Here is a 27,391-nt window from a genome sequence, read left to right as displayed (position 1 = left end):
GGTGTCGACCCTAAACGCGACCTGTACACAAATAACAAGTCAATGTCCAACGGCCACCTTCAGCTCCATTTCACGCACCAATCTCTTAAATAGATATTGAAATCCAGCAAGATCGCACAAGGCCGCACAATTGCCTACAACTGCGAGTCCGAGTCCCCAGGCTAGCCATTTCTTCGGCCGTAAACGCACATACACCGACCACCATCCACCGTCCACCGAGATGAAGAACCACCGACGCAATAACGTCAATGCCAGCGCTATCACCGTCACAGAGTACACAATGCCGTCCCCGCTAGACTGGTTTCAAATCGTATTCATTCTAGCTCTGTACGGCTCCGGAGTCGCGTCGGCATGGATAACACCAGGCGACAACGCTTGGAATCTGTTGACGCAGTACTTCCCCGGCGGCCCTGAATGGGGACTCTGGTTCATTCGCACCCTTGTATCTTTGGTTGCTCTTGCTCACGCGCTTGAAGTAGTGCTTTTCGACCAGTGGCGCATGCAGAAACATGGGGTGAGGCGGTGGTCGACGCTCTGGTGGATGTGGGAGATAAGTTGCTTTGTGGAAGGCGTTAGGACGTGGAATAGAATCGACAAGGCGATTGCGGACAAGAAGAAGGAATAGAAGCGAAACGGATGGGGTGAAGGTCCAAGAGGATGTAGGGAGAATAGGGAAATGCATGATCTCACGCCCAACGTCAGCATCTATCATTCTAACAAACCCAACAACTTATACCGAGTACACCATATAAAGACTGACTTTTCCTTGAGAAGCGAAGTGCTAAGACGGCTATGAGATGAAGTGGCCCCCGGGTAACATCAGAAACAGCCGTATCAACAAGGATAAGGTATATTTTAATGAGTAAGACTAAGACTATGAGATGCATCAAAATGGAACAGACCTTTATCGTCTCCTAGGAAACCCACTATACAATTTCACCTTGACCAAGTCCGTTATTTTGCTCTCACTCGTCTTCTCATGTTTGCTCTTTCTCGTTTTCTTATTGTGCCCGTTGAACTATCCCCCCGCAGAACCAAATCATACCGTATAGCCGTGCTGAAACGATGATATCTGAGGCAGACAAAAATGTATAGTACGATCTATTCGGGCACAGGGGCTATGAGCAAAAGAGAACAGGTTACCAAACATTGGATTTCACGAAGGAAGTGTTTCCATATAGTACAGATGCAGAGGACGTGAGAAGCAGCTAGCAGCCACTTGGATTATTCTGGGTGATAATACAGCCATACCTTCCCGGCTATTTATATACCCACCTAGTTAACGTCACACCCCTGAGTTATCTAGTAAGGTATACTATAGAAACTTATTTCAAAGAAGGTGGTCTTTAAGAAAATGCTCTACTTAAGCTAGCTCTTAACTATATCTAAGGGTAAGCGTGAAGGGCAAGCCTAGTACTTCTTAGCTAAAAGGTTTCCTTTAAGGGCTACCTTTAACTAAAGATGTCTCTTAGGGGTTGCCTTTAACTGGAGCATTCTTAGGCCTTAATAGATAACCACGGGTGTGAGGTTAACCAGAAAGGTATAGCTAGCTGAAAAAGGATAGCCGTAGCTGACAAAGCGTCCTAACTAGGACTAGCTCAATGAGCTTATCTTGCCAAGTCTGTTCCCTATATCCTAAAAGGGTAAAAACATGGGGTCTGAAAAGGGAATAGCGTCATCTGTTGAGCCTAAGGTACCCTGTTACCTAATTAGGTAATATAAAAGTCGTTGATGTCATTCACTCACCTTCCAGCTTTCTTCCTTTTCTCTTCTCTCTCTTTTGCTCTTCCTTTATTCTCTCATCCTCAGTTCACTTGCCGATACCACGCTGTCTTCTTTCTATGTCTTTGTCACTGGTCCAGCTTATTAAACAGGTTATACCGCGACTACAGAAGAAACGGTTCCCGAAAGGCGATAATGGCTTCCACATCCCTCAGCTTCGCTTCTCCCGTGCGCCCTGTTGGTACATCGTTACCCTGGGCTAGAACCTCCCCTGACAGCAGATCACGCTCATCAAGAGGATCAAGCAATGACAGCGAAGAGCCGCGAGATGATGGCTGGGTAGACGAAGACCTTAGGTCAGGTGGCCCCGTCCTCGCACCATCTCCGTGCACCACAGTCTCGCTGGAACATCGCAGCCCATACGTGTGCACGTTGGATGCACGTACGGAGATGAGCAAACGCGTCCGAGCAATCCTCAAGCAATCAAACGTTGCCGTCAAGGCATTTACGCTGTGCTATCGTCAATGTCTTCTCTTTCTGGACGCCGAGCTCGTGCCGACCCTCCTGGTTCACGCTGAAAAAAAATCTCCCGATGACCAGTGGCTTTCTACCAGCAAGGAGATACACGATCTTCTTAAAGCGAACAATCTCTCGCAATTTAACGTGGAGATATCTGATGACCGTATCAGCATACCAAAATATTCATCCCCGGTCCCGTCTTCTGACCCCATCTGCCCTCTCTAGGATGAGATCCTCGGCCAGATCTGTGATAGCATCAACTGCAGCTCTGTCCTCTCCATAGAGTGTTTCCGGTTTGGAGAGAGTCTCGACGATGATAAGAACCCCACCACCATCGTCATCACGGTCGACCGTAGGTCAGATGGCTCCTGGAAGAGCGCAAGGGAGGCCATCGTGTCAATTCTGAGCCGACACAACCTACACCACGTAGCCGTGTTGATCGGGCAGGGGCAGATCTATCGAGGCGTAGATATCTTGGATAGACGTTTGCCGCCCGATAATGCGTGGGAGCACGAGATGCAAGTCGGACTGAGCCTCGGTATTTACCAGTTCGGACACTCATCTTCAACTTTTGGAGGATGGATTGAGCTCAAACAGGAAGAAGGGTCGGCTTGGAAAAAGCTAGGGTTGACCTGCTTTAACTGTGTCCTCCCAAACTTAGATGAGCTCTCCGAAGCCGATCAAATTGGTAAGATGCATCCTTCAGCATTATAACGTATCTTCGGTAATGTTTTTATTAATATTTCCTATTTCTGATGTTTTAATTTAGCAATTCACAAGACGTTTCTAAAGGGCATCTCGATTAATGACCCTCTCGGCAAAAGACTCTTCCGTTTGGAACAGCCATCTTTGAAAGACGCGACTCCAGCCCTCGACAAGCTGGCGGAGGAGGTGAATGAGGTCCCGCCTCACTGGTTCACAGCTATCAAAGAGGCTATCCGGGAAGGTGGGGATGTGAGCCCGAACTGGCGCAAAAATTATGATCAGAACATGGCTCGACTCGCTGTGGCTTCCAAGAAAATGGCCAATATACAGCAATTCCACAAGCCACCAACATCATTTCCATCTTGCCTGCCATCTGACGACCTACTTTCATCCTTCTTGCCAATTAATCCTAGGATGGAGTCACTCGAGAGTCATAGTCCTTCATATGCGGGATGTGTATTCGCAGCATCTGGATACCGACAGGCGATTTCGACAATCCGTAGAGAGAAACGCCAGGTATCTTGGGCCCTTATTGAAGTGCCAGAGAGTAGACATTCGCAAAACAACGTGAGTTTACCCATAACCTACCATGTATTAGTCCACTTTGTTAACATCCTATTTAGCTCTCCACGTATGCGACGGACTCCGGTGTCTATTTTTCAATACTTCAGCCGTTCCCAGGTATTCCAGAAGAGAACACGAAGGTCATCAAGTTAGGACGGTCCACGAGAAGGACAAAAGGGTATTTCTCTGGTCTAAGGAGCGCCCATCTCAACGTGCCTGATGGCAAGGATGGCATGTCACAGGTGGAAACCCTCGAGTACGCTGTGATAGGAGCTTCCGTTTCACCCTTTTCAGATCCTGGCGATTCTGGTGCTTTGGTCTTCGATACGTCTGCAAACTGTATCGGAATGATCTTCGCCGGGAATACATTAACAAAGACAGCATATGTGACACTCTTGCCAGATCTCTTCGACGACATCAAGTTTATTACCGGTGCCATAGCCGTTCGCATTGCGCATTGAACATTTTCAACATGTCATTAGCTCTTGGCAGAAAATCCCTTTAGAAGACTCTGAATGTACTTCAGGGATATCGATCCTCTGGCATTGCAGCCTGCCCAAGGTGCTTTAGACGAAGTTAATAAGCTTATCACGTTAGGAAGGCTGGTTGAGCATGGTTTAAAGGAACGCTCCATTTTATCGAAGGATCGGACAAGCAGTTTTATAGTCACGTGATATGTCATCCACATGACATAAGCTCATCGATGATTTTGCGCCAAACATATTCGATTACCTGGCCAGAAAGACATAACCGCTCAAATTTCTCCGTGCTTGTGCCGTTTGGCGAAGGAGTATGTTTCGACAAACCAGCCCTGGAGTGCCCCTTTACGGCGGTATAAGAAATGGGGACATTGGGATCTGCTAATCGTACGACGGACGACGTGGTTGGTACGATGGTGATCTTCATCTCAGCCCCTTATGATATTCTCTCGAACCCACGCCTTAATTGATTTGAAATGCGAAGCGGGAAAGTGTAGGCCGCTACAATTACTTGTTGGAGATACTACGCGTAAGCCTCCCTACAGTTCTACGGCTCTTGGTGTACAGACCAACGAAACCTCCTCGTCGCGAGTTGACACGGGAAAAGTACTACACAAGGTCAGAAGATCTATATTCTAAATAGACTAGAGGGCATATAGCTGCACAGCTACAAGTTCCTTGTGGTTGTGATATGATTTCTCTGAGAATATGAAATTTAGCGCAATAACCCTCATCTTAAGCATTATCATGTTACACCGCTCGCGCAGAACAACTTAAAGGAAGGACTCAGCTCGACGAGAAGATGACCGATTGCTTCCTCTCTCCCTTTCTTCCTTTCATCAGGGAGCTATGGCAATGTATCGCAATGTGCGAACCGCATGGAGGCTAGGAAAGCCAGAGTCCGCTGCAGCAATATCTATCTTATAAATATTCAACTCGTGGACCCTGCTCGATGAGCTCTATATTATACGTTTTAATTCTAAAAGAGGAACTAAATAGAAGAAGAATACACTGCTCGTTAACCTACAATGGCAAAATTTCGATCTGGTCGATCAAGACTTTGGTGGATAGCTCTGCTCATAACCCTATTCCTCCAGCTACGCCTAGGTCATGCATTCTTCAATGATGGATCCTTCCCTGGCGCCCGCCTACCGCCTTCAATGCGCCCGAAGATGAGGACTACCCAGAACTTTCACGAGTGTGAGGCAGTCTACGTGGACGAGATCAAGAGATCCTACAGAGAGGCGTATGTGATGGTATGTCAAAGATGTCCAATATATCATATTAACCATGGATAATGCTAGCAAAGTAACACACTGGTTGTATAGATAGGGCGGGCACTTGACCGTATAAGATCTTTACGGACCTTTTTGTTCAAGAATCCTACTGCCACTACTGAGATAAGTGGCATCGATCGCTCAACCCTATATACATTTGAGACACTCTTCGGCACTCTATATGCTCCTGATGGGCTTGATACAGATGGGCTCGAGAGGTCAAAAATGCTCCAGGGTTAGCAGATCATCTCCAGACTTCTATCAGCCGCCCCAGTTGATATACTAAGAGTAGCTATAGACCGTCTCGCTAGGCTAATCTCGCATTATCCTATCCATACATTGGAGATATGGTGTGGTGAATCATTCCTGAAGAAGCTCCCAGCTGATCAATTGCCGGAGGACAAAGGTGCAGGTAAGTCGATCCCGGCTTTCGATTTCACCAAGAGTGGGTGTGAACTGGATTTGATTATAACACTGGTATAGACTACCTCTCGAAGCTATACTATGATGACCGGCCGGCAAACGTAGGCGGTCAGCGCAGGGTGTATTTTCCTTTTATATGTGAGGGCGCATCCAGGGTAAAGGCTGTAACTGCCGATTATTCTCTCCTCCGATCGCCGCGTGGAGGCTACGATCTGGTTGTCCTTTGCCCATGGTATTTCGGTCGATGGTTCTCAGACCCTCCTGTCCTTCTACATTCACCCATAGAAAATCTCAGGACCCACCGATTTCAAGAGAGAACGATGCATCTAGATAATTTTGCCCAGGAGAATCTTGCTGTGACTTTAGTTCACGAACTAACTCACTCGCACCGTCTCTTTCCATTTCCCTTGATAGCAACACGTGAGGTCCTTTACATCCTAACGAAAACATATCCCTTCACTATTGGTCTTTGCTAACACTACCAAAACAGAGGATTACGGCTACGGGTTTCAGCAAATAGTTCGAATTAGGGATGAGGAGCCTAACGACGCTATAAAAAATGCCGGTAGGCTGGTTTCCAAACCACTCGCGAACTACACCGTATACTAATAAAGCAATAGATAACACATCGTATTTTGTTCTAGGTGAACCCCCCTTTCATTACCTTTTCCTTTCATCCTCGCTGTAAACTGACTATTATTTTCAGCAATGTATCTGGATTTGTTTGACTGGAGTACGGGAGAAAATAGAGCAATGTTTGCGAATGACCAGTTCGGGAACGCCCCGCCATAGATTTTACATTCTATAAAATCAAATATGAAGTGCTTCAATGGAAGAAAATCTGACTTAGTAAGAAGAACTAGGTTCGAATTACGGGGGAAACCGAGGGGAAGTAGTAAAAGTCATATAGTGACGAGTTGACTGATTCACGTCCTTACAAATAACTTTGATACCAGTACAAGGATTCTACCTTCCCCTTTTTCTAAAGGATTACCTCGGCCTTTTTTTTTATATATAAAACCTACGGATTAAGGGTTTTTGGCAGGGATTTCGATATCAAGCCGATAATACTCTATACAAGTCCAAGCAAACCAAGGAATAATCTCAGATGTAACATTTTTTTTAAATGTAAATAGAAGTATAAACAGAGTGTAATAGGGGTCCTCTTTGTCTATAAGCCAGGAAAACGATGACGACCAGCAAATGCCACGCATCTAAAGAAGACACCAAGGTAATGATCAAGAATGTTAAAAGGGAGTAAATGAGATAAGAAGAAAGGGGATATCAGCTTCTCTTTAGCCTCAATCTGGCGGCAAATCCCATGTAAAGACGGAGGAGGGCAGGGTGAGAAAAAACCATGAACACATGAAAAATGGTACAGAAGACCGAGGATGGGCCCAAGGTGGTATAGTGAAGGAAGGATAGATCGCTCAGATAAGAAGGCAAGTAACAGACTTTTTCTCCTTTTCCTTTTGATGCTTCTTGGGAGAGGGGTGGGTATAGGTATGGGTATGAGAATGGGTATGGAAATGGGAATGAGATGGGAATAAGAAGGGATAAGGATTCAGAGACATTGGTTCATTAGATTCAAGGAGAGGGTTCATTCTTAATGTTCATTTCTGCCCTTCTTACCATGATTGGAAAGGGTTGCCTCCTGAGCTATGGAAACCACCTCCTCCACCGCCGTTGTTCATCATGTTGAATAAGACGCTGGGGTCAATGTGGATGTTCTGTCCTCCCATACCACCCATGCCTCCCATGCCTCCCATACCGCCGAAGCCGCCTCCGTGGCCAAACGGATTAGAAGGGTCTATCAGATCTTCTCCATTGTCATAAGATTGACGCTTTCTGTAGTGTTTGTTAGCCATGGTGCACATAAGATGAAAAGCGGGAAATGAATACATACTGAGGATCACTCAGCGTCTCGTACGCCTCTCCGATTTCTTTGAATAGAGTGTCGTCGCTGCTATCGCCATTAACGTTCTTGTCGGGATGGTGTTGAATGGCCAGCTTTCGGTAGGCTTTCTTAATCTCAGTTTCGGTAGCGGTCTTCTCCACGCCTAGAATCTTATAATAGTCCTTTCGTTTACTCTTCTTAAGCTCCCACTCTGCATTGCGGATTTCCTCTTGGATTCCCTTTTCGCTAGGGTGGTTATCTGAAATATCTTTCAATTCTTTAACGGCCTCGTCCCAGTTACCAGCGCCTCCGTACGCCTTTGCTCGTACCCTCTTAGCCTTGATGTATGTTGGGTCAAACTCGAGAGCCTTGGTACAGTCGGCAATGGCTTTGTCGAACTGGTTGATATTCATATGTGCCTGAGCACGGTTCTGGAGGAGTTTGGAGTTGATGTCTTTGTTGCTAGGGTCGACCTCGAGGCCCTTGGTGTATAAATCAATTGCTTCTCGGAACTTGCGGCCCTTGAACGCTGCGTTTCCTTCGTCCTTGATTCGCAGCAGTTTCTGTACCATTCGAAGGCACTTGATTATCTGTGAGGAGTCTGGATCCAAGCTGAGAGCTCGCTTAAAATGCTTGACGGCCTGGTCGTTATCGCCCTGGAGGTAGAACAGCCGGCCACGCAGGAAGATTGCGTCTGGGTCCTGGTTGTTGTCACGGAGCAGGGACATGGCGATATTCTGTGCCTCGCCCAAAGCGTTCACATTGCCCATCTTGAGATATGCTTCTACCCGCATCAGCAGCCAGTTGCGCGGCTGTAGCATTCCGTTGCCAAGTCCCCGCATAGCCTGGTCCAGACAGAATAAAACCATGGAGCCGCCTTTCTCGCCTCGTAGGGTCTCTTCAGCCTGGGTGATGTTCCGCAGCATGGTCTCAGCGGGAGCCATGTCCTTTGCAGACGCCGGGGGCTGGATTTTGGCGTATACCTGTAGCGCCTCTGCGGGCCGACCTAGAGCAGTGTATATTCTCGCTAGCCTATGCATGACCTTTGGGTTGCCTGGTTCCAGTTCATCTGCACGTTTGGCGTCTTCCAATGCTTCCGGGTACCGGTTTGCAGAGATATAAGCTGCCGCTCGATTCGACAGGTATGTGGATGAAGACGGTTGGGCGTCGACAGCTGGGATATGTTAATTACCCAGATACACACACACACAAAAAAAAAAAAAAAAAAAGACAGTACCTTTGGTGTATTCCTGAATAGCCTTGTGGTATTCACCAGCTTTGAATAATTTGTTTCCAGCCAGTTTATGCGCTTCCGGGTCGACAGGCGGAGGTGGCGGGGAGGTATGGGGAGGGGGAGTTGGGCTGCGTTCTTCGTCCGGCTGGCTGTTGCTGACGCCGTTGGCCTCAGTCTTGACTGACGGACCCGTAGCCGTGGCCGTGGAGGAGAAAGGCGAAGAAGGCGAGGAAGGCCCGTCTCTGTCCAGGTCCATGGAGCTGCGCAGGTTATCATCCCGCTCGGCTGCTGCTGCTGCCGCCATGTTTGCTGAGAGTCGACGAAGCTCGTCTGGCGGAAGGTTTAAAGGGTGAGAGTTCGGGTCCAGTGAGAAACGGCCACTACCGCCGCTGCTGCTGCTGCTGCCTTTCTTCGACGGCTTCGGCTTCGACGAGCCCGCAGAGACGGGAGTAGAGGTAGCTAGGGTCGGGCTGAGGTCTCGACGGGACCTGGAGGTGGTGGCAGACGCTCGCGGGGCCGGTCTACTCCTGGCGGCCTGTGACGCAGAGGCAGCTCGGGGCGACGAGGACGGCGAAGAGGTCGAGGCAGGCTGCGGTTTCGAGCTGAGACGGCGATGGGGAGCCTTGGTCGGACTGCTCTGGGCTGAGGCAGCGGCCGTGGGAGACGCTGGCGGAGGGCCGAAGGGGTCTGAAAACTCGGTGGCAGCGGTCTCTCGCCGGTACGATGGCGGCTTGTCGAGCGAGTTGCTCTTCCTTCGCTCGACGGGGCTGCTGTCGGTCGTCCGTCGAGGCAGCGAGGGCGCAGGCGCAGGCAGGGCGTCGTCGATGTGTTCCGCGATCGAGGAGGTGGACGGAGTGGCCTTGTGTTTTTTCTTGTCGACGGATCTGGGTGACTTGAAGAATTTTGGGAGAACCATGAGGAAGAGTCGGAGAAAACTTTTTGGCTCTGCGATGTGGGAACGGCCCAGAGAAAGACACGCCGGCTATATGAAAGACGTTAAACCATCGCCCACAGGATACAGAGTATGGATGCTATCAATATGGACACTGCAATATGGACGCTTCAATGATTCTGGAGGAGAGACATCTCATCGAAAAAAAGAAAAAACCCCAGCCAGCGCCAAAAAAAAAAAAATAGTTGCTAGAAGGTTCTTACCTGCGATTAATTAAACAATCCCTCCTCCAAGCCACCGATTAATCGACTTCCAATCACTGTTCGAGGGCCGGGGTTGGCTTGCTCCGTTTGCTTGCAGAAGATACAGTCGAGCAGGGACTCTCCGCCGTTGACGCTGGAGGAGGGATGAAGAAGGGATCAAGAAGGGATGTCTACCACTAGGATCGCAGAGACGGGGAGGGATGATGGGTTTTCCTCAAGCCAGCGGTCTCTGGTGAGCTGCTACTGGCCCAGCTCCCTGATTATTTTACTTCTAATCAGGCACTTATGCATGGTGATGGAGGTTGGGATAGGCCGGCCTCTTATATCGCAGACCTATAGCGCTCGCATTATCATCTGTAGTAATGTACATGTCTATCTTTTCCGTTATTCCCGATCTTGACAGTGGACAGAATAACAAGGATATGAAACTCGGCCAGCCAGTTGAAACGCTCGTCAAAGATGCAATGGAAGGTGGTGCAATGGAAGATGAGGATGAAGATAAAAATGGATGCAATGGAAGATGATGAAGATGGACATAAAGATGAAGATGGATATATGGATGCAAGATGGAAGAAGATGGAAGAAGATGAAGATGAAGATGGATATCGATGGCTATGGCTTCCCTGGGAGGAAACGAGGGATGGCCGGTTTCACCTTGGACGTCGCTGCCGGTGAATATCGAGGACGAGAGGACGACTGCGAGCCGTCTTCGCTCACCGTGCTCGCCCGTCGTCTCTTGAGCGTCCCCTCGGCCTTGCTGCTATTGTTATAGCACTATACGTCGTTAGAATGAATAACGGATACCCGGTTACGGACTACACTCACCTTGTAAGCATGGCGGAACCATGTCGTCCCTCGCTTCTTGCTGCTGACGAGCCCGACCCATTGATCGCAGTTCTCACACAGGCCTTCCCAGATGTTGGCGTTGCCCTCTGTCCGTCGGGTTTCCTTTGGCGGACTGAACGCCTGGCCGGTGGTTGCACTGATGCCATGCGTGAAGCTCTTGTCGTACCAGTACGCTGAGTTCTTCAGTATGAGCCACCGGCCCGGTTTACAGATCCCGCACCAGCCTTCACGCTTGTTTCCGTGGCCGCGTACCCAGGTCGGAGTGTATAGGTCGCCGTCAAAGCGAAGCTCCTGTTCACGGGGCACCATGGACGGGTCAGACGGGAACATGTCTTCTGGCGGGGGCTGCAGCTGTTCTTCCCTTAGCGGTTTCAGCAGGTCAGGGGGAGTCGTCAGGTCCGAGTAGTGGTCTATGTCGTGGCATTCCCGCGGTTTGTCGCCTAGTACGACTCTGGGCACCGCATGCTGGGCCTTGGGGCTGGGAGTTATAAAGTCAGAGTTGGGCTCGTTGATACTTGGCAGGGAGTTTGATGACGAGACAGGCAGCGTCTTCATCGGTTCAGCTTCCGAGGTTGCTCGCGGTGGAGAGAGATACTGGGTTCGCTGCACGGATGGGTTAACGGCGTTTTGGGGGAGGAAGGTGGATGAAAGGTTGCTCGAGTTCGAGGAAGACCCGTTCGTCCATCCGCTGCCGCAGCCGTCATAGCTATAGGCACTCAGCTGCCGGCCGCGGGGTCTGGGTGATGTGGAAGATATCGGCCCCGAATCAACCCTGAGACAATCAGAGTACTGCTGTCGTTGAGGTGACGATGCAGGCGAGAGTGGTGTGTTGGAGAAGTAGAGAGAGCTGCAGGGAGTGAACGCGGAAGTGGACGAGGCGATGTCCGAGTACGCAGATATATCGTTATATCCCATAGAGGCCGATACGAACGAGGAGGAGGGCTGCGTGGTCGGGACAGCAGTGTTTACGGTCAGCTGTGCCATGGTAGATCTAGGAGAATTCTCCCAGCTGGGCAAGGACTCTCCCTCGGTGGACGTTCGATTTGCGAAATCAGAATCCATGGCAGAGAGCAGAACATGTTCATCCAGCATGCTCGCTTTATAGAGGCCTAGTATCGTTAGTCTTGTTAGGGTATATGGTAAGACGACGATTTCCCTACCATTATGCATAGAATTAACGCCGACTAGACCGTCCGAGGCTTCGAACCCCTGTGCCAGAGCACTGTGGTCGGAATCGTGGATATCGTATGCATTCAAGGCCGGGTATTTGGGAGAACTGGACATCAGCGGCAATGAATATATGCTGTCGTATAGCTGTCTCGACTGGTCAGATTGTTGTTTGACCGGCGGCGGAAGATACGCCCAGGGATATCCAGACGACTGCACTCCTGTTCCGTTTCCGGCTGCCATATCCGCTCTCGCCAGACTGTTGCCTTCCATGCTGCTGGATAGGGCTTGTGAGGAGGGAATATATTGGTTCCTAGCAGAGTCAGTAAAACCCACGTCTCCATTCCCTTCTCCAGAAGCAAAATCAAACACGCTGGAAAAGTGTGCATACTGCTGTAGAGCATTTCTATACTCAACGTCACCTGTGTACATTTTTGGATGAGTCGTAAGAATTCTCAGATTGTCCAAAAAAGAACAAACTCGATGCCTGCAACGAGTCAAATACCACGCCTGCGAGGTAAGGGAGAATAAAAATTAAAGCGCTGCTGATTAAAAAAGTCGGTATGTATGGAGTCTGAGACCTGCCAGAGGTATTCGTTCGTAAAGCCGTGGGGTATGAAGGACAGAGCAGTAGATCAAAGCAGGTCGTCCCAAGCGTAAGGAATGGATAGAAGTCTAGTTTGGAGATTAAAACGGGTTTTGCAATTAAAAAGTATTATAACGGAGAATCCAGCTCCTTGTAAAAAAATGTATAATAAATCAGGGTATATTAACCATAACGGGGTTTGAATAATGTCCAAACGGCCGTTATAAAATAAATCCCCTTTGAAGAGAATGAAACAAGAGATGAATATCAGAAAAGAAACAGGGCAAGAAAGGAGAAGCAGAAGTCAGAGAGAAGGGGATAGGCTGTGGTGTAGTTATATCAACACCCCCTCCATGCCGGCACCAGGTGGGGAGTGCAGCTATAATTAAAAAAGAAAAAGAAAAGAAAAAGAAAAGAGTCCATCTCGAGGAAACTAGCCAGCCTTCGCGGCGGCAACAACGTCACTTGATATTACCGCCCAAGGCCCATGGGCTCTGTTGGCCCTTCCGGGTTAGCCATGGCCATGACTTGCATGGGGGGGGAGGTGAAAAGTTAGCGACCGCATCCTCGAAGAGGCTAGTATTTACCCTGCCCATAGGATCGAGGGCGGGAGTGAACGAGGTCCGGCATCATGTTCTCAGCGGTTCGTGCCCCCGGGATGGAGGATGGAGGATGGATGGACGGATTGTAGGACCGGACGCCACCAACTGCTTCATTATCAGCGCGAGAAGTTGCCAAGGGGATAGCGTCCCGTCTTGCCTTTTGTCCGTTTCTATCAATAACGGACGGCTGGCCAGGGAGATCTGCTGCAGAATTCCACCGGATTGAGGCCTCGATTGGTACCTGAATATCAAGTTTAACCGCCGTGCCATGAGAACGAGGTGGCCAAAAATAGCAACCCTCCAGCGAATTGGCCTGTAAGACGGCGTCGTTGCCAACTCGTATAAGGTTAACTCGATGCGAGGGCCCATCCCCCGGCGCGTCGCTGTGCTGTGTGATTGGGAAACACGCTGGAACAAGCACCGTGGCCCTGGGGAGTTATTTCATGCACGGAAGAGATGGAAGCGCCCACTAGCACTTTGGCGTCGCTGGGCTGCAGCTTGGCCGACTGGGGGGTTGATGCTGTAACCGCCGTGCTGCTCGCCCTTTGCGCTGGATATAGAAAACTTCGATGTCACAGCATGCACTTCCTGCAGGCCTCGACCGGGTTGAGGAGCTCGATGGAGCCCGACGAGTCCAATCATCGCATCTTCGGCCAGCATTAAACGATCGTCCCTGTCGAGTTGCTGCAGGCGATGCATTGTCTATTCATCACGCCAGCTCACATTGACGGCATCGAGCAGGACGCTTTAACTAACAGATCGCAACATTCTTTTTAGAGTTGTCTCTGCATGGTCTTCCCTGGGAGAGCGGACGATATGGCCCTGATGGTTCGGTTTCGTTTCTATTTTGGGAACACATCCAACTTTTAAGATGTAAACAGATATGGTCGAGATAGGTTTCTATTTTCACCTGCAGGTATGACGATGACGACTCGGACTCGACCCTGAGATGCGCCCACTTGACGGTTCTATATATGGAGTCGTCTTTTTCAATGCCCCCACGGTGTTGAAACTACAACAGTTGCAACGGAGGTGCCCTGCATCTTCAGCGGTTATCAGAGTTAACAGACAAGGAGAGTGTTTCGAGGGGTCAATTGTATCATACATTCAGTCCATCCTCGGGTTAGCATTTACATCATTGTTGTCTTCTTAGGTCTGGTCCACTATAAACAGATATCTATTGATATAAGAGTATGGCCTATTATTCAACTATCTACGCGCTGGATAAGGGTTCGTGCATCACTTGCCACCAACTGTTTTCTAGTTAATGAATATTGGGTCAACTTGAAACAGAAAATCGGGCATTTTGGGTGTAGGAACTCTGCTATCCCCAGAGAAAAGGGCGCAACGGGAGGTTCGGCAGAGTCAAGGATACAAGACCCCAAACTGAAATGAGAAGACACTTGTTTAATCTCTGAAAGACTAAACCCGGAAGAACCCCTAGTACCCCTGTGTTGAACAGATGGGGACCTTGAAAAGCATTTAGTAAACACATAAGAAAGTAGATGGTAAAATGGAAAAACAAAAAAATAGAAAGAAGACAAATTTGTAAACATCCTGCCAGGTCATCCGTAGTTGGGTTCAAAGATATTCAAGATCGTCTCTACTCCTCTGGCTCGAGTTTGATCTTGTTGCCATCGGTACCAGGTAGCACGATTGGTCGAAGTGCATGCGTGGCATTCACTGAAACACAGTCGTCGCTAAGGGCCTTCTTGGTGTCAGCAAACTCCCCGAAGAGGAGTGTGCTGTTCAAAAATGAGAGAATTTCCTCCTTTAGAGGTTTCTCCATTTCGCTCTTCGAGTTTTTCAGACCCGTCATGTAGTCATGAGCTATTCCAGTGAAAATCTTTTCAACTTTGCGACTCAGTACCTCCTTCAGCACCTCGGCTAATTTTTCAAGCTCGAGCTTGACGGCTTCGACACTATGTTGAAACATGTCATATTTGGCCGCACCTACATGGAAGGCAATGGTATCCCTCATCCGCTGAAATGCGCCGGCACCTGGGCGATAAACATTAGCCCTGCTATTGCTGCGTTGGATATAGCCTATTACACTCACCTTTGTACTCATATACCTCAGCATATGCATTCTCCAGCGCCTGAGCAATGGCAGGGACAAATGATCTGTTAAGGTCTCTCTGTTTTAGTTCGATTTTTGTGGAGAGGAACTGGAGTGTCTGGTTCACATTCTCCTGATACTTCAATGACTGGTCCTTTAAGATCTGGGAGAGTGTCTCGTTTTCTGAAAGCATTTTGACGTCCATCATCACGCTAACGTTGAACTCTTCAATGAGTGCTCGAAATGTATTCGAAACCGTTTCAAGCAACACGGGGATTTCGTTGATAAAAGCACTTGATCTATAGTTAGCATCTGCGTTGAGTGAATCTATGGTTAAGAACACTACCTTTCCCAGGCCGGTCCGATAATCCTCATCATTGGGTTAGCCCTATACATGTTAGTATACCAAGAGGTGTATATTTGATATGAGATAGTGTTGAACGGAGATTCGGTGTAATACTGCCTGATCGTACGAAACACGTTAGTCAACTACGCCGTTTCATTAAATATCAGTGTCAGCTCTCCATCATCGAACAAATGCTACGCCCGGCGTTTTAACGCCTGTTTCAGCTGTAGCTGGCATCTCCGCGATGGCAAGATACATGGCCGTATGAGGAACATAAATAGGAGCTCAATATCGTGTATTTAGATGATCAGTGCTTGATAGATTGAAATCTCATAGATTGCTCCAGACCCACCTGACCAATCAAATCAATCAAATATCTCGTATCTCAGAGATAGCCTTACAGCTCTGTGTTCCAGTCCTATGTTCATAATATGTTAGCCTTGTACACACGGAGCTGTCGGATGCTGTACCTACATGGGCCTTTTTTCCATTGCGATACGCCCCCGAACGCCTGCAAATGGCTTTATAAGTTGAATGATATATCCCGCCTAGTTTAGGATCCTTGTTCCATTTAACCGGCGCTTCATCTGCTGCAACCATCGCAGCTGTCGACGCATGGTCTAACTGTGTCAGTTTCAAACCAATATTTCGCAAACAAGGAAGCACAAATACTTACCAAGCTTGATGTAAAGACGTTGTCTGGATTCTGAGTGTTTAGCGAATAAGTCCTGAACTGTCTTATGGAAGAACTTGACATTAGAGTTAGCAGTGGAAATCAAAATCGCATTGGTACTCATACTTGCCTCATGCAAAGTATTTAGCTTTACGTGAAGAAGCTCCCGATCACATTCCTTTCTTTCCTCGAGCTGTTGCGTATTTAGTCCGGATGATTGGAGCCTTAGCGAATTCACCAGCTGAGCCAGATTATTCAAGAACCGTTCGTAGTTTATTTTCTGAGCGGCGACTCCCAGGTTCAGGCAGTGTCTTTGAAGTTGGGGTATTTCCGTATCCTCAACAGTCAGGAAGCCTTTTGGAACGGAATCTCCCAAAAATCCTCTCTTCAGGCTCTGGTATGCCCTGGAAGAGACGCAGAACACTGGCAAGACATGAGAACCACTAGTTGGACCATTATTCCCTTCGGACCTTTCGGAGGAGTCCAGCTGCCGAAGTCCGATTAGAAAATCTTCTTGAATACGGCTCTTCGAAAACTCGTTCCGCTTCGTGATACACTGCAGCGCAAACTCGTTCTCCTTCTGTTTAATCTGTGCAAGATGGGATTGAACTTCATCTTTCAAGGAGCGTGATTCGGCTAGTATTGTGATTCTTTTCTCTCTTGATTGCTTATGAGACGTTATCAGCTTTCCCTTCTTTCCTTTGATTTGATCGGATACAGCATTTTCGGAATCATCAGCATCACAGTCGTCGGCATTGCGTAGAGTGCACTCAGGCGCTTGGCCTTGGTCAGACGGGGTGTCATTGCTCTGATTTCGCTTCAAAGGGATGGTTGTGCTATCACCTAGCTTCTCAATCTCGTCCGTTAACTTGTCCATCTTCAAACTTGCTCGCTCCTCCTTGCGCTTCAACGACTGTATTTTCTTGCGAAGATGTTTAATAATTCCCTTGGTATCCTCGCAAAACTTATTCAACGCGTCTTTTTCTTCACCAACCTCGAGATCATCAGTAGCCTCTGATAAGTCAATGTCGTCTGCCTTGCTGCAGATGAATGTGACCTGGCTTAGGGCTCCGTCTAGCTGCAATTGGCGTTTGAAACCGTCACCTAGAAGTGTTCTCGCTGAATGGTCATCAACGGCCCTTGTGATAGGTGCAACCACCCATAAACTGGAACATGATTGTATGTATTTCTGCGCAAGTGTTCCTCTTGCAGCATTCACGTCTAGTAACCCTGGTAGGTCAACAACCACAACCCCTGTAGACAGAACTGGTGCGTTGACTTGCAAGCGAACGAGTTCAACTAGCGGCCATAATTCCATGGACTTCTCCTCGGCAATGCCCTGCTTGGAACCACTCTTCAAGCCCAGTGTTTCGGGTTCACTCTTGAATGAAGCTCGAGGGGACTCTTCGCTATCCACATATTTTCGCATTTGGTTGTAAAATTGACGGGTATCGTCCCCAGATATGTATTTTGTAGATCCCAACATGCTCGCCACAGTTTCATTTTTCATCAACTCCTCAACAGACATGTGCTTAACATCTTGAAGTGGCCGCTTATAGACGGCCGTAAATTTCGCACATGCTACTCCAAGTTCAGAGTTGTCTGTAGACGAAATATCATCGAGACCATCATGCATATCTTCGAATAGAAGACGCATTTCCCGCTCCCAGCTAGCTCGAGATACAAACTGTACTTCAGCGCTATATTTCCATGGGCCGGGATTGTAGGAAATCTTAGTCACCACTGCCGTAGAGGCTCTCATACCGCTCGTGGGGACGAGACGCTCTTCACCCAACAGGGCATTAATCACAGAAGACTTTCCAGCACCAGTGGACCCGACAACGCCAACCACAACTCTGGAAGTGTCTTTTGATAGCCCCTTAAGGTCTTGTATTTGATCGTACCAGAATTTGTCAATCCCGGTCGATGAGGGATACTTTTTGAGGATAGCGTCCAGTTTCTCTAGGACCTGGAGGCCCTCCTTCGACCTTTTCTCGAGATCCTTGATAGCCGTATCGGCAACAAGCGCCAGCTGATCTTCGTTGGTTGTCGGGGTTGTATTATCTCCGGCATTGGAGCAATCATCGCCAGAGCAGGAATCGCTGTCGCTCTTTGATTCATACTCCTTCTCAGGCGTTACCGGATTGCCTGGCACGCTTATGGCGATATTTGACGACGCCATGTTGCTATCGCTGGATGTGAGTGAAGCTTAACCGCGAGAAAGATGAAGTGATAGTAAAGAAGAAGTGAAAATGAGAGGATGAGAAAGGGATGAGATATAGATGGGAAATAAATGAGGACATCTATTTCGAGAGAAGGACAAGTCCAAAGATCAAGTCTTGGACCCCCATTGGGAGTAACACAGGACTTTAACATAGCCATTTTCATGAAGCCTCATTGAAGCCTAGCAGATCTATAACACACTATTGTTGTGTTCTAATAGCTGGCGTTGTTGTTGTTGTTGTTGTTGATGCTTGAACTAGAAAGCTCGAGGCATGTAGTTTGTCACGTGCTAAGCCTTACCCTAATGCCAATAATGATTAGTCATTTGATATACCACTGGGTCACATGACTGACCTTATATCGACCTGCAGACGGCCATATAGCAACCTCGACTCCGTACTTTACAGCTCAAGCCTGCATAGTCACCCCAGCAGCAAGTACCCTCTATAGTTATAACATCGATCGCTATATCATTAGGGTACTAGACAGCTCCCCAGTTACCACGGCAAAAAGATATCTCCTTGGAATTCCCGGATCGGGCCAGCCAACTACCTACCGCACTGATCTCTCTGCACACTGGAAAATCACGCAGCAATCTACGTCGCCTATCTTGAGCCCGCTATCCTATGCTCATTCGATCCCGGCAGCCCTTAATCAGTTAGCGTCCACAGCAATAAGAGGTTGGTATCTAAATCTGATGCCCTCTACGCTATAGGTAGAATTGTGTCAGCCAAAACTTTACCCTGTTTCCTAAAATATCGCAGTCGGCACAGCCCGGAGTAGTATATCTAGAATCATGGAGAGGACTTTATTGACGAAGTCTAACTGGTGGGTAAACCCAACTGCTCAAATCACTCTCATTAACCATTAACAGCGAGGAGAGCTGGACAAAGCGGTATCGGTCCTTATCGGCAGGTTGCCGTGCCTTTACCTTATTCTCGTCTTGTATAGGCCAACTAACTATACGTATCACAACCTCAATTTGCGTAACGTTATATGGCCTTTGCTCTCTCACTTTGTGTCTATATTTCACTGGCGTAATCTGCTTTCTGCTGACGCAATGCCACTTTCCCCCTCGCACATTGCATTCAACAATACTCCTATTTACCATACAACTCCTAACTACTAAATCTCTTACTACTATCAGTATAATTATCTCGTTAAAGGACATAGTTCCTGCCTATAGAATGTAGCCTCGCTATGTACTCTATAATGTATAAGTGCATTAGCCCGTACTATGAACTCATGGAGATGTCAACCGACATTCCGCGCTTGGCTTTCAGGGGCATTTACTCCGTATACTTGAAACCCATCAGGGGCAATGGCGATACGGGATTTGGATACCTACTCATGCATCACCCTGTTCTGCAGCGGCATCTAGGTACTGCCTCTAAATATAGTTCTGTCCCATCTAGGTCGACCTAATTCAAGATGTCGATACAATTCTGCTTCCTGGAGGAGGGCAATATTATCAGGCTGATTTATGTTTTCTACCCTTGATTTTTTCCACTCTTATTCATATAGGAAACTACGAGAAGGAGCTAGTTAAAGGAGGATATTAGTTATTAAGCTATGTTATTTATTTACAAGACTTCCAATGTATATACAGGTCATTATTTCTGATACCGTGGACCGGCCTGAGCGGTTTGTGATTACCCCAACCTCAAAGGAGGAATGGGGTGTTTTTCCTCCTGATGGTGGTATCTGCCTTGACCGCTTGGGCCGGATACCTCCCTCCCAACCATCTAGTGGCCGTCCCCTGTGGGAGGGCTTTCTCCATATCTCGACCTGCGAGAGGGTAAAGCTACTTCGAGGTAGGCACATGCCTCCTCAATAAGTAGGCCGAAAGATATCCCCTCTGTCGATGGAGTTCTATGCTCGATGGCCTAGAAGACACCACCCCCAAAGGAGAGGAGTGATATCGTCATGTAGCACAAGCTGCACATAGCAACTCAGCTAGTAAAACGATTTATTCATCCATGTCGTTCTGTATAATGTCTCATCCAACTGTATTTCCCGGTCCGACTCGTTGCGCAACGGCCATCCATCGACTCTCGCGTACAGCCTTCTGATTCGAGACATGGAAATAATCGGGCTCACAGGGGCTGATAGGTTCGTTGTTGACTTCGGTGTATATACCCAGGCAATAGTGGCCCGGCAACTGAGCGAAAAGCAGTTCGTCTTCGTCATACTCGACTCGGGGCGGTGGGATAGTGGTGGCATTATGCTTTGACTTCGGTTTAATTCGGGAGGAAAAGGATGACTGGTTGGCGGGCTGGCGTGCAAAGAGCCAAATCTTTTGTTCGGGGCACCATACTAGATTTGAGTCCGACTTTGCTCGTTGGGGTATGGCGTTGGATATGCTGCTATGGTGATTTATATGCTGACTCTTGGAGCGTTTAAACTTTGACCAGAATCCCATTCGTTGTTTTGAGTTGAGGGTTGTCGGTCTTGACTCGTTCAATGCCATGTCACTAACGGCCCTGCCGTGGTGTGTATAGATATTCTGGCGAGTGGACTCGGACTTCATCTGTAGTTGATCCCAGGATCGAGCGTATATAGTTTTTGTCGACATGTCGAGTTGAGTCTCCCTTGGCAATGCTGCAACTTGGGAGAGGAGAGGGTATTTTGAGATCGAAGGCCAAGTAGTATATAAATAAAAATATGTAGCCAAGCTTGCCTCCTGAGAGAACTGGTCGTGGCAATCTTTTTCTTGAATGAGACCAAAAATAGTTCCCGTACTCCGTATTTGCTAAGAGGAAAAGCAAGTAATACGGCGTGCGCTATCCGAAGCAGAGGCGTTGTGGAGATGGTATCGGAATTAATTCCCTAGTCTCGAAGCTGAAACGAGCATATCAAAGATGATTCTTCAAAAGCCAAAGTCAGGGGCGTTGCAAGGTATTAATATGTCGAGATAGCAGATATTTTCCGGCCGAAGGCGACCTACTTGTGTTTTTCGTGGCGAATGCTACCTGCGTAGTACGGAGCAGTAGGCGCATGGCCACAGCTAAGTGGTTGCTCGTGCACGCTAAGAAACGATCGTCATCAGGGGCGGATTTGGCCGAAACACAGCGATCGCGGAGAGGAAGTAAAAAAAGGGGGCGTCCTCAGCCGACGAGTTTGTATAAATAACACACGACAGTATCATCATCGTGCATCAGTGCATCAGTGGTCGCATTCATTGACATCGGGGCCCCATATCGAGTAGTTGTAGGCGCAGCCCTGTGCCCGGAGACCGATCATATCGATACACATGTCTTGTGTAAATGAAGGAATAATGAAATCCCTTGCTGCGTGTAAAATATGCTGGCGCAGGCGGCGTTTTTCTCTCACTTCCCCCTGTTTACGGCTAAAGGAAGCGACAAGCCTGCCCGTGTGCGGTGTTTAAGATCCCATATTCCGTGGCACGATACCGCAGTAGCGCACTAATCCATGGGGCGAAGGAGTACTCCGTAGATGGTGATGGCTGAGCATTACATCCGTCGCGACTCAGAGACTTGGGAGTAAACAGGCGGCTCGACGTGGACGCATGTGCTTGTACTCTCCTCCATGAACCTGGATATTGTCTTCTCTTCTCATGCGACGGTGTGGATGAATGATCAGTGATCAGTGATGGTGTGTTCTATGTGTTTTGTGGTGGCTTGTTCGAGATAGCGTACGGCGCCACCGAAACCAAGCCAAGGTGCAGGCCCTGAGCCCCGACTCGAGATCCGAGAGAGGGCCGGCGGCAGCGTGAAGCGTTTAACATGGAGGCCATCCATCGGTCGCTCCGTCGTTTTCATGTACTTTTATGCATCCGACAAGGCTATATATGCATCTCCTCGCATGGTAGGGTAGACGTCAAGATGCTACCGTGACTGCATCACAGCGATGAGCGATGGCAGCGTGACAGCAGCATGAAAAGGAGCACACCCTCTCTCCCTCTCTCTCTCTGTTAACGGCAAGAAAGAAGAAGGTCAAAATAGGTCAAGATACTTCGTAGAGGAAAAAGCAAAAAAAAATGGACTGTCAGGGAATCGAACCCTGGACCACCCCCATGCTAAGGGGGTATTATACCACTAAACCAACAGCCCCATTTTACGAGTTTTCCTAAAGGAGGATCGCGATATGGCCGCTTTTACATCCTGCTAGAATTCACGTAATTTTACGCGAATTCTTGACGTTTTACAAGAATGCAAAGCTGAATTTGCGTAATTTGACGTGAATTCTCCGCGTTTTTGCTACAGGACTGGAAAAGACGGAGTAACCGTGTGATTCAACAGAGAATCTCAGCTCTGTGTTTTTCTACAGCATTGTACTAAGGTGGTTTGTTTCTTTATTTCAAGCTTGAATCAACCTCGTTAAGTGACTATAGGTGAGCTGTATGTTTAGCCTAAGCTATTGTATCAGAAGTTGCTCTCTTTCCCCTGTTTGCGCTCTGCTATTGTACTGCTTTATATATCTGTCGTAGCTTTCATCCAATTTAGTTAATATCTCTTGGGTATACCCTCTATTTACACGTTTGATATGGTTCACAACGGCAGCTCCTATAGTTCCTTATCCATCAAGTATCCCATGAAGACGATCTGATTTAAGTTTCGGGTGTACTGCATATCGACTCCCTGAGCTATAGCCGTCATCAGAGTAAAAGTTGAAATGACAAGGTGGAGGAATTGATATTATCTCGTCACTCTCCGTTTCATCCCCGCTCAGATCCGAATATCTTGGCTCTACCTCGTCAAATTCCTCTGGTTCAGTTGCCCAGTCGTATTCCTCTACCCAATATTCATGATTCGGACCGGAGTAGGAGGGCGATCTATGTACCCCCCTTGGAATTGGCTCATCGATTCCGGTAATCCTCTCCAAACAATTACTCTTATCCCGACTTCTTTCTAAAGACGAGATTTGATCTGTGTGAAATTGGCATTCACCAGCCTTGTACCCACGTATGGCTAGCTGTTCCAGGTTCGGAGGTAGGATATCAAGCAACCGGAAAGATGGGGGAGGGTTCTGGTTGACCTCAATGGGCTTCCCCAGGAGCAAGTCAACGCCAATGCTAAGATGGGTCAGGGCAGTAAACGACCCGAGTGACGCAGCAAATCGGTTTGGTAACGATCCCTCACCCGTCTCGGTCCCCTCATCAGCTTTCAAGTCAGCATCAACGTCCAGATTAAGCATCCGTAAAGTGGCACAATGGGTGAGAAGTGCGTCTCGCAGGTCTGATGGATAAATAAAGACAGGGTCAGGATGATCAGGAACATCTCGACCTCCAACAGTATAAGTAAACTCCTCGAGGATTCTTGGCTGTCTAATAATATCTGCAAGGTGACTGGAAGGCATGATAGAGTGGTTAATACGTATATTCCTGAAGTTAGCAGTTCCAGAAGAAATATACTTGGGGTAACTATAGTCACTCTTGCTGCACATGTACGCGATACTTATGGTCTTGATGCTTGGTAGCTGGTCAAAATATCGCATGAGGCATAAGAGGTTGCCTCTATTATAGTAGCTGTAGTGAAAATCTCTGAAGAAAATCTTCACGACAACCAGCTTCCGAAGACAATCTGAGTGATGGTTATTAATTCTTTTGAGATATCGAGCCAACATCTCGTGTGGCTGTATATCATGGATCTTTAATACCTTTATATTTGGCGATTTTGAGATCAATGCTACCGCAAGGGCATGGGTACCCCAGGTTCTGACTGTGGCTACCAGGCTTCTCGTGTCTAGAGGGTTCCTGCGATCATGAAATAATTTTTGCCAGCTTGAATGCAAGTTAGCTAATTGCATACTTCTTATTAAATAAAATTTTCCAGGAGGCAAGGAAGTAATAAAAACCTTCTATTGGTGAGAAGATTAGTTTCACGTTTCACACAATCCCAAGCCGTTTCCACATCCTCATCATTAAACCCCGCATCACTCATCATAGCTTTAAACATTTCATACACCCCAAAGTCAGGATGGCCTGAACAGCTGTCTGGCAGGGATGCAACCTTTCTGTAATTGCTAGCGTAGTACTTGTAGGGCGGAAGAATCTGGAACTCATGGACATATTGCCCTAGGTAGGGTGTCTCACAAATTTCGTTTAATCTGCAATATGCTTTGTAACAGAGACTATTTGTCGTGAGTCTAATCCGATGGTATTTTTGGCGCGTCAATGGATCGATGACATGGTAGAAATGGCGACAGACAAGAGACAGGTTGAGTATCTCACGAAAGGTAGTCAGATAGGTAACAATCTCTCTAATGAGCTCAAGAGGAAGCTCATTGAGACCTATCATCTTCCTGTCCTTACCTGGTTCAATTGTATATTTTAGAAATCAAAGCACATTTGCTGAGGTGGTCAAGCTTATTAAATACCTGGCTCATCGTGGAGAAAATGGTTGCGCCCTATTGTCATTTTTATTGAGTTAACAAGTTATCACTAGTTTAGTCAAGTGACTAGTTAACTACCTAGTTAATAGGTGGTGAAAAGGTATTGTTATAATATGTCAGAATCTTCGTGTGTACGGCGTCTTGGCAGTATCAGGCCAACGCCACGCCCCCCCCTGCAGATCTGTTTGATTACGGCTCGTACGTACGCTACGCCTTCCCCCATATATATAGAGGCCAGATATGGCCTGTTTCCCTAGTTATCATCATCATTCATCGATATTAGGCCTATTTTCGCTCTTTGCTATTGTATCTTGGGCTTATAGGCATTGATTTGCCGTTCCGTTGTGTCCCGTAGAGACGCCACAATCGTACCGATCATTAGCGCGCTCCGATATAATATACCCTCAGAGGCGGGACTTCGAGGAATGCCACGTCACGTGACTAAAGCCTCTGCAAGCCACAACGGAGCAGCAAAACAATGCCTTAATATCTAAGTGAGCACTAAAAAGGGTAATAAATAGATGTAAAATAGATAATAATAATAGTAATTAGGAAGATTAACGGCCATTCTACGGCTATTTATCTATCTAGAACTAAAATCCATCGGCTAACTAGTGTCTAACCGAGATGGAGCAGAAGATGGCGGCGGCGGCGTATGGTACATCCGATACATTGGTCAGACTTCAGCAGTTCCATCATCGATCTCCTTCTTGACATATTTAAATACGCAATCACTAGTTATCCCTGGTGGGGTGTCAGGCCTGTTGTAGGGATATCAATTCTATCTTTGGCAGCGACCGCAAGCCGACCAAGCATCTCGAGTACTACTTTTATCTCCTCCTTCGGGCGATCTGAACCTGTCCACTTCTTCCGCATCTCCTTAATCCACATATCTGTAAAAGACTTTGACGCCTTTACAATTATCTCAAGGTGATCCCTAATAAATCTGTCCCAAAACCAGGTCATGTCGATGGGTACCCTGCCGCTTTCCCGATTAAAGTTCACTTGGGTTATCTCGAGTTGGTCCCTAACGCGGTTCGCAACAGTAGCCATGTCTTCTTTCACACTCTCCTTGTTGAGATAGTCGTAGACTCCAATAACCTTCTTTATTTCTTTAAGAGCTGCGGCTGGCTGGGTGCGAATGTAGGATGTCATAGTGATAGGATTTACTGTTTTCGCTTTCGCCCATATCTATTATTCACCATCTTATTGCTTCATGGACAAACGGCTTGTCTATGAGTCCTTTGAATTTAATAGACTCTTCGGTGGTGCCATGGCGGTCTTCAATGATGTCCTTGCTGTCTTCAATGGCAACATTAAGGTTATTAATAAGCCCATTCACCCGAGAAGATCGATGGGTTGTTATCTCCTATGCATCTTTCTCGAGAGCCAACGATCGCTGAGCAAGGTAAGTGCGGTATCTATCTCGATCCGTTATACATTTCGACGTTACCCTGACATATGTGATTCGAGGATCCTCCGAAGTCCACTGATTCTGCATCAAGTCCCACTCTGGTTGCTGGAAGGATCTGTGTATAACGCGAAAGGAGTTTAGAAGAAAGCTCAGGAGTTCGGCGACCGACGGGTCTTTTGGAGAAGCAAGCTTTCTATTCATCTCACGGATAACATCTCTCACTTCTTTGCGCAAACAATTTAGAACGTTGGGGGATGCCGATGCCGATGTATTGAAAGCTGAAAGAATGTCTTGCTCCTCACTAGGTGGAATTTCCATGATGTTGAATGTTGACTGTGTCCTCAACTGTTGAAGTACGGAGTATAGCGGAAGAGTACTCCGTATCCCCAACTCTAGTTCAGATTTATGAGGAACGCATCCCTCTATCTTGCTATCTTTAGAGTCAAGAATGTGCTACATTCTTGGCTCCCAAAATGGACGACCTCTGCGCCAATTATGCTAAAGTACTCCCCATAATTTTTATGCTCAAGGTTAGGAACGCGGGCCGTGGCGGAGGACCCACCAGAAAGTTAAGTGGTTCAGATACAGCTTGAGAAAACGCCCCCTGATTGGCTTTACAGGATTACATATGTAGCGCCTTGGCACCCCTAGGCCTCTATCCAACATTAAACGGGCCTGATATCCAGCATCAAATGAGGCCAGTATCGAATGGGGTCAATTTCGAACACCCAAGCGAACACCTAACCGAGCACACAACCGAGCACACAACCGAGCGTGAGGAATCTGAGTCAGAAACTGATCTTGAAATTAATATGAAGTAGGTCGGAACCTCCAATAGACTACGCGGAATACCGGAAAATTAGTAATCCAGCGGTTGGCAAATCAGAGCCGAGGATATTTTATCCGTCAAACATACGGAGTATCCAAACGGAATATATATTATCCTTATCGACTGCTGGCTCTACATCGATCCATGAATGTATCCCAAGCCCCCTTATATAGAGTCCCACCGCCTACAACTATACTTTCAGTTTAGGCTTCAACTGTCTCTCACGCCTTGACTACAGGGTAAATCGAATAATAGAACCCATGGAGTATGGTACATTTACATAAATTGCAGCATTAGCGACACAGTCTTCGTAGTTA

At 47.6% G+C, this 27,391-nt stretch overlaps 7 protein-coding genes and 1 non-coding gene across 8 annotated transcripts; 2 read left to right on the top strand and 6 right to left on the bottom strand.

Moving 5' to 3' along the window:
- Window positions 1-220: 220 nt before the first annotated feature.
- GIQ15_01218 (uncharacterized protein) lies at window positions 221-625 on the top strand (the record flags this gene model as incomplete). The annotated part of the gene is made up of 1 exon (XM_033548635.1): window positions 221-625. One exon carries the CDS (start codon window positions 221-223, stop codon window positions 623-625), a length of 405 nt encoding a protein of 134 aa, XP_033409586.1.
- Window positions 626-1,917: 1,292 nt separating this feature from the next.
- GIQ15_01217 (uncharacterized protein) lies at window positions 1,918-3,971 on the top strand (the record flags this gene model as incomplete). Its single annotated transcript, XM_033548634.1, has 4 exons — window positions 1,918-2,289; window positions 2,467-2,929; window positions 3,011-3,513; window positions 3,570-3,971. 4 exons carry the CDS (start codon window positions 1,918-1,920, stop codon window positions 3,969-3,971), a joined length of 1,740 nt encoding a protein of 579 aa, XP_033409585.1.
- A 3,346-nt stretch (window positions 3,972-7,317) lies between these two features.
- Window positions 7,318-9,736, bottom strand: GIQ15_01216 (uncharacterized protein; the record flags this gene model as incomplete). Its single annotated transcript, XM_033548633.1, has 3 exons — window positions 7,318-7,537; window positions 7,596-8,760; window positions 8,824-9,736. The coding sequence occupies 3 exons, from the start codon at window positions 9,734-9,736 to the stop codon at window positions 7,318-7,320; spliced, it is 2,298 nt and encodes a 765-aa protein (XP_033409584.1).
- Window positions 9,737-10,587: 851 nt separating this feature from the next.
- GIQ15_01215 (uncharacterized protein) lies at window positions 10,588-12,420 on the bottom strand (the record flags this gene model as incomplete). The annotated part of the gene is made up of 3 exons (XM_033548632.1): window positions 10,588-10,749; window positions 10,801-11,930; window positions 11,982-12,420. The coding sequence occupies 3 exons, from the start codon at window positions 12,418-12,420 to the stop codon at window positions 10,588-10,590; spliced, it is 1,731 nt and encodes a 576-aa protein (XP_033409583.1).
- A 2,359-nt stretch (window positions 12,421-14,779) lies between these two features.
- GIQ15_01214 (uncharacterized protein) lies at window positions 14,780-18,436 on the bottom strand (the record flags this gene model as incomplete). The annotated part of the gene is made up of 5 exons (XM_033548631.1): window positions 14,780-15,177; window positions 15,236-15,528; window positions 15,983-15,999; window positions 16,056-16,201; window positions 16,258-18,436. 5 exons carry the CDS (start codon window positions 18,434-18,436, stop codon window positions 14,780-14,782), a joined length of 3,033 nt encoding a protein of 1,010 aa, XP_033409582.1.
- A 4,042-nt stretch (window positions 18,437-22,478) lies between these two features.
- Window positions 22,479-22,550, bottom strand: GIQ15_t0008. Its single transcript has one exon. It is a non-coding gene; the product is annotated as a tRNA-Ala (tRNA).
- Window positions 22,551-23,003: 453 nt separating this feature from the next.
- On the bottom strand, window positions 23,004-23,634 carry GIQ15_01213 (uncharacterized protein; the record flags this gene model as incomplete). Its single annotated transcript, XM_033548630.1, has 2 exons — window positions 23,004-23,083; window positions 23,148-23,634. The coding sequence occupies 2 exons, from the start codon at window positions 23,632-23,634 to the stop codon at window positions 23,004-23,006; spliced, it is 567 nt and encodes a 188-aa protein (XP_033409581.1).
- A 1,935-nt stretch (window positions 23,635-25,569) lies between these two features.
- Window positions 25,570-25,986, bottom strand: GIQ15_01212 (uncharacterized protein; the record flags this gene model as incomplete). Its single annotated transcript, XM_033548629.1, has 1 exon — window positions 25,570-25,986. One exon carries the CDS (start codon window positions 25,984-25,986, stop codon window positions 25,570-25,572), a length of 417 nt encoding a protein of 138 aa, XP_033409580.1.
- Between the last annotated feature and the right edge of the window lie 1,405 nt (window positions 25,987-27,391).

Source organism: Arthroderma uncinatum, assembly GCF_011692745.1.
Source record: "Arthroderma uncinatum strain CBS 119779 chromosome Unknown scaffold1, whole genome shotgun sequence".
Lineage (NCBI taxonomy): Eukaryota > Fungi > Ascomycota > Eurotiomycetes > Onygenales > Arthrodermataceae > Arthroderma > Arthroderma uncinatum.
Note: the sequence above shows the minus strand (reverse complement) of the source record. Positions and strands in the feature narration are given on the sequence as shown.